Source organism: Dipodomys ordii, unplaced genomic scaffold, assembly GCF_000151885.1.
Source record: "Dipodomys ordii isolate 6190 unplaced genomic scaffold, Dord_2.0 Scaffold7, whole genome shotgun sequence".
Taxonomy (NCBI): domain Eukaryota; kingdom Metazoa; phylum Chordata; class Mammalia; order Rodentia; family Heteromyidae; genus Dipodomys; species Dipodomys ordii.
In genome coordinates this window covers 23,316,813-23,322,457 of record NW_012267223.1, presented here as the reverse complement: position 1 = coordinate 23,322,457, position 5,645 = coordinate 23,316,813, and the positions used below count along the sequence as shown (strand labels likewise).

General features: G+C 55.2%; 1 protein-coding gene across 1 annotated transcript in view; it reads left to right on the top strand.

Moving 5' to 3' along the window:
• The first annotated feature begins 1,241 nt into the window (after positions 1 to 1,241).
• The window catches only part of Ptrf (polymerase I and transcript release factor), a 22,121-nt gene continuing 17,717 nt past the window's right edge, over positions 1,242 to 5,645 (top strand). Inside the window, exon 1 of the mRNA XM_013038078.1 lies at positions 1,242 to 2,066. Coding sequence (XP_012893532.1) covers positions 1,593 to 2,066 — 474 coding nt within the window. The 5' untranslated portion in view covers positions 1,242 to 1,592. The remainder of the gene's footprint in view (positions 2,067 to 5,645) is intronic.

Genomic DNA, 5,645 nt, shown 5'->3' with positions numbered 1-5,645 from the left:
GAACCCAGGGCCTCAGGCATGCAAGGCGAGCGCTCTACCACTGAGCCAACTTCCCAGCCCTGCCTTTCTTTTTCTTGTCTGTCAAATAAAGATAGGAGAATCTGCCAGATGCTTGTGGCTCTAGTTACTCAGGATACTGAGATCTGAGGATCACAGTTCAAAGCCAGCCCAAGCAGGAAAGTCCAGGAGAGTCTTATCTCCAATAAACTACTCCTCAAAAGCTGGAAGTAGAGCTGTGGCTCAAGTGGTAGGACACTAGCTTTGAGCAAAAGCTTAGGGACAGTGCCCAAGCCCTGAGTTCAAGCCCCAGGATAAACACAAAGAAAGAGGGAGAGAGAGGGAGAGGGAGAGAGACAGACAGAAACATAGAGAATCCATGATTTCCCTGATTGCTTACTGGTAGTCTCTGGGATGTACAGAGGAAAATGGACATAACACATACATCTTATTCTCTTGAGTTTATTGTCAGCTAGAGGAACATAGAGGGAGGCGATTTTTTAGACAGGTGAGAGATAAGTCAAAACTCTTTTCCTTTTTTTTCTTTTTTTCTAATCTTAGGGCTTGAACAGTGGGCCTGGGCATTGTCCCTCAGCTCTGCAGCTCAAGGATAGCACTCTACCACTTGAGCCACAGCGCCACTTCCAGTTTTCGGAGTGATTTACTGGAGATAAGAGTCTCACGGACTTTCCCAGGCTTTGAACCGTGATCCTCAGATCTCGGCCTCCTGAGTAACTAGGATTACAGGCGCAAGACACTGGCACCTGGCAACTCTCATTATTACCTATTCTAATTCTCCTTCTGAGGCCAGTTTTTAAGGAGCAGAGCATTGGCGAGGAGCTTTGCAGCCCCTCACGAGTTCTGTGACAATTTCACTCCTCTCTTCTTTTCCACACACCACCCTTCAAACTCGCGTAGGCTAAGGGTTGGCTAACTTTGAGTCCGGCGTGGGCCAAGAGGAAAGGGAGTCAGAGGCCGCTTTGAAAAAGATTGCCAGGAAGGTGGCCCTTCAGGCAGCTGCTAAGGCCACATTTCGCCTGGGTGTAATTCAGACTCTCACGGTCCACCTGACTCGCTGCTTTGTAGAACTTTTAAGAGGTTGAAGTGGGTCTGCAGAGGAGTGAGGAAAAGGGAAGAGGAAAAGTAGAGCACACTCTGAGGACTTGATCCCTTTCTCAGGCTCACATTCCTCAGCCCCAGTCCCGCTCCGGCCGCCGCCTCCACTAACAGCCCCCCCCGCCCCCCCCCAGTCTCGCGATCCAACTATTCCAACCATCCAGGGCTGGGTGGGGCGCTCGGCTCTTGGGTCCCCCCCCCTCCGGTCTCCCCCTTCTGCCCCGATCCCTCCCTTTCTGGGATGGGGCCAGCCAATGAGCAACGAGACAGGTTTGGCCTGGGAGCTGGGTTGTGCGCGAATCCCGCCCCCCCCTCCCGCTCCACAGTTCTGGCCGCAGTCCTGGTGCGCACGGACGTGGCTCGAGTTTCCTCCAGCTCTCCGCACGCTCGCTCGCTCTTCTCCCACTCTCACTCCTTCTTCTCTCCCGATCTCCCGCTCCACTCAGCCAGCCGCTTCCCTGCACGGCTCCCAGTAAGCCATGGAGGACGTCACGCTCCAAATCGTCGAGCGACCGTTTCCCGGGTTCCCCGATGCCACCGAAAGTCCGGAGCCCTCTCCAGTGGGGGCGCCGACGACCGAAGAGCCGTCGGGGGCCGGCTCTGAAGAGCTGATCAAATCAGATCAGGTGAACGGTGTGCTGGTACTGAGTCTCCTGGATAAAATCATCGGCGCCGTCGACCAGATCCAGCTGACCCAAACCCAGCTGGAGGAGCGGCAGGCGGAGATGGAGGGCGCGGTGCAAAGCATCCAGGGCGAACTGAGCAAGCTGGGCAAGGCGCACGCCACCACCAGTAACACCGTGAGCAAATTGCTGGAGAAGGTGCGCAAGGTCAGCGTCAACGTGAAGACCGTGCGCGGCAGCCTGGAGCGCCAGGCCGGCCAGATTAAGAAACTGGAGGTCAACGAGGCCGAGCTGCTGCGGCGCCGCAACTTTAAAGTCATGATCTACCAGGTGAGGCTGCGGGTCAGACCGCGCCCAGGGCCCCGACACCCAGCCCCAATCTTCCCCGGTCCCCGGCGCCCCGGGCTTGGCGGAGGTAGGGGAAGAGCCCTACTCCGTTGCGTGGCTCTCCCTCTTTTTGGAGAGCTCGACTCGGTTGGGGTGCGGGGTGGGGGCGCGGCGGATTCTTGGGGGAGCGCACCGGGGGCGCGCGCTGCACTCCGCGCTTCCCCGCCCAGGCCCCTCCCTCTGGCCTCTAACTCAAAAGCGGAACTTTTGGGGGGGGGTTGGAGGGAGTGAAGGGATTGGACTCCGGAACGCTGCTTTTAGCCGATTGTACCACAACTTGGTTCTGTCAGATGCTTTCCTATTGGGGTGCAGTTTCAAGGGAACATCCGAGGGTCCCTGGCGACCGTTCGGGTCCGCTGTAAGCGGACACTAGAGGCAAGGCCCGGACTTGGGGCCTCCGGCGCTTCGGGCCCAATATAGCGGGTGATTCAGGGCTCAGGAACGCACTCGCGGGGGCTGCGCCAGGCGAGGGACGCGACCGCCAGCCCACCTCACTCGATCCCCGCGCCCCCGCATCAGCCTCGGCTCCCCACGCCCGCCTGTCCCCTTCCTCGGATCAGCCCCGGGCCTCCAGGCACTTCCAAGTTCCTGGGGACAACGTTAGCCCACGCTGCACCCCACCCCGCGCCCTTGGCCTGCTGGAAGCGGGTGGGACAGGAAGGGGTGGGCGTGGGCGGTAGGAGTGCGGGGGCGCGGCGGTGAACAGCCTCCTGGGAGGCCCAGGGTCTGGGCGCGGTGAATCACCCCCCCCCCCGCGTGCGCCCCCGCCGCCGTCTTTAGTATCCACCCTCTCCTTTCCCCCCCTCCCCCCCCCCCCCCCCCCCGCAAACCTGCGGGGGAGGGGGCCGGGGAGATGGTGTGGAGAGGCAGAGTGTGGGAGAGAGGAGGCTGATGAACCCTAGGCTCCCTCCCCTCTACCCCTCCTCAAGTCCCCTAGCACCTAGTTGTTTCCTTTGCCTGCATTCTTCTCTAATGAATACAAATGTAACTTTTGTATCGTGACTCCCAAATAAATTTGGGAATCTCAGTATTGCTGCTCCTTTCCACTCCCCTTTTTTAATCCCATTAGGAGTGAGTCTAAGCTCAGGGCTGGGCCCGAATGTGCCCAGCCTTGCCCCCTTCCATGGTCCTAGGCCTGACTAATGTTCCTATCCCAAGGATCAGGATCCTGGGCTTTAGTGGTTAGTTTGGACTCTAGTCTCTGAGAGAATGGAAGAAAAAGGAAAAGCCCTACACCCCCTGTGGTTTTGCCCACCACTCTGGGGCCTGGTCAGGCTGGTTTTTAGTGATCCGCTGGGGTGAGGTGAGGTCCTTGGCTTGGTCTCTCCATAGGGAACTGAGAGATATATAGATTGGGACAGGTGTTTGGGAAGAACAGAGACAGAGGTGATGAAGTGGCACCTCTGTGAGGAGATGGTTGGTCAGGGCAGAAATGGCACTCCTCCCACTTCCCCTGCACGTACTGCTCAGGCCTTTCTCCCACAAAGCCCTGGGTCTTTACAAAGCTTTCCTTCTTGGTGGGAGTGTAATGATTCATGCCTGTAATTCCAGCACTTGCCAGATAGAAGTAGGAGGATCACAAGTTCATGGCCAGCCTGGGTTATATAGCCCTGTCTTTAAAGACAGAACAAAGAACTGTGCATATATTTATTTTGTAGTACTTGGGACTCAATCTAGGGCTTACCTAGCAACTGCTCTTCCATTTCAGCTAACAACCCAGTCTCTTTGCTTTTCGTATTAGTACATATTTACCCAGAGCTTTATCCATTTACCCTAACTGCTTGCATGTAGTAGGATGTATGGGGGGGAAGTGAAGATTTTCTTATTTATTTTTTTGGGGGGGGTCCGGTCATGGGGCCTGAACTCCGGGCCTGGGTGCTGTCCCTCAACTCTTCAGCTCAAGGCTAGCACTCTACCACTTGAGCCACAGCGCCACTTCCGGCTTTTTTCTTACGTGGTGCTGAGGAATCAAACCCAGGGCCTCGAGCATGCAAGGCAAGTGCTCTACCACTGAGCCACCTTCCCAGCCCCAAGATTTTCTTTTTAATCTGCCTGGCCCTGTGGAAAATGAGGGAAGGGTGCAAGCCAGATGTGTGGGGCAGCAAGTCACTTCTGTCTTTTCTCCAGAGCCTAGGGTAGTAAAGGGTTACCATGAAGACCATGGGTGTCCCAGACTGTAGAACCTGGGAAAGTTCTCAGCCTGGGAAGTAAACATCCTTGTGCTAAAGAAAGAAATTCTGACAGTTATGGATGGAGACAAGACTTCTCTTCCAAGGCCCATGACATCCCTTTGTTCCCACTCTTCCCAGCACTGGGCAGGGTGGGGTCTATAATAGCAAGTGTGTGTGTTGGTGGGTGGGTTGGGGAGAGTGTCTATAACAACATGGCTTTGACTGTATGTGTACTAAGCCAGGGCCAGTGGGGCAAAGAATTGAGGCAGAAGAGTGGCGTACAGCTGGAAGCTTGGCTCAAATGGTAGAATAGTTGCCTACTATGGGCAAGAGCCTAGGTTTGATTTCTAACACTTCAAAAAGGAGGAAGCCAGGTACCGGTGGCTCAAGCCTGTAATCCTAGCTACTCAGGAGGCTGAGATCTGAGGATCACGGTTCAAAGCCAGCCTGGGCAGGAGCGTCCCCTGAGACTCTTATCTCTAATTAACCACCTAAAAACTTGAAGTGGCATTTTGGCTCAAGTGCTTGCCTTGAGCTGCAGAGTTGAGGGACAGCTCCTAGGCCCAGAGTTCAAGTCCCACAACCGAAGAGAGAAAGAGAAAAAAAGGAGGAGATGGAGAAAGGGGTGGGGGTGGAGCAGACCCTTTGCGGAAATAACTGAAAAATTAAATGCTCCAATCCTGAAGGGAGCTCAGAGGTAGGGAAACGATAACAGCAAGTAGAGTAGGGTGGGGTTCAGAGTTGCCAAACTGAGCTGTGGCATAGATGTCTGAGGTGGGGGAGAGAGACCTCCACTTCTGGAGAAAAACAGATGCTTCTCCTCCTCAGGTCTGTAGAGGTCTAAGGCCTGCGAAAGAATGAGGTAAAAATAGCTGTGTGTCTTGGCAGACCTAATAGGGAAGACTGGGGGCAGCAGTTATGAGTTAGGCTGGGAGGCAGGATGCTTGGGTAACCAGGAAAAAAGAGAGATTGGGGTGGGGGGGAGAGAGGAGGAGGGGAGAAGGACAGAGAGAGAGGAGTTGAGATGGATTGATTTGGAGAAGTGGTTTCTGGTATGCTGTAGGGTTTTCAGAGGGAAAAGTAGGGAAGAGATGCTGTATTTCCTACTGCAGATGGGAGGGGATGATGTGGGGGTGAGGTAGGGGAGGACACTAAAGGATCAAGAAGTCCAATAATAGCCGGGCGCTGGTGGCTCACGCCTGTAATCCTAGCTACTCAGGAGGCTGAGATCTGAGGATCAAGGTTCAAAGCCAGCTCCAGCAGGAAAGACCGTGAGACTCCTATCTCCAATAAACCACCAGAAAACCGGAAGTGGCGCTGTAGCTCAAGTGGTAGAGTGCTCGCCTTGAGC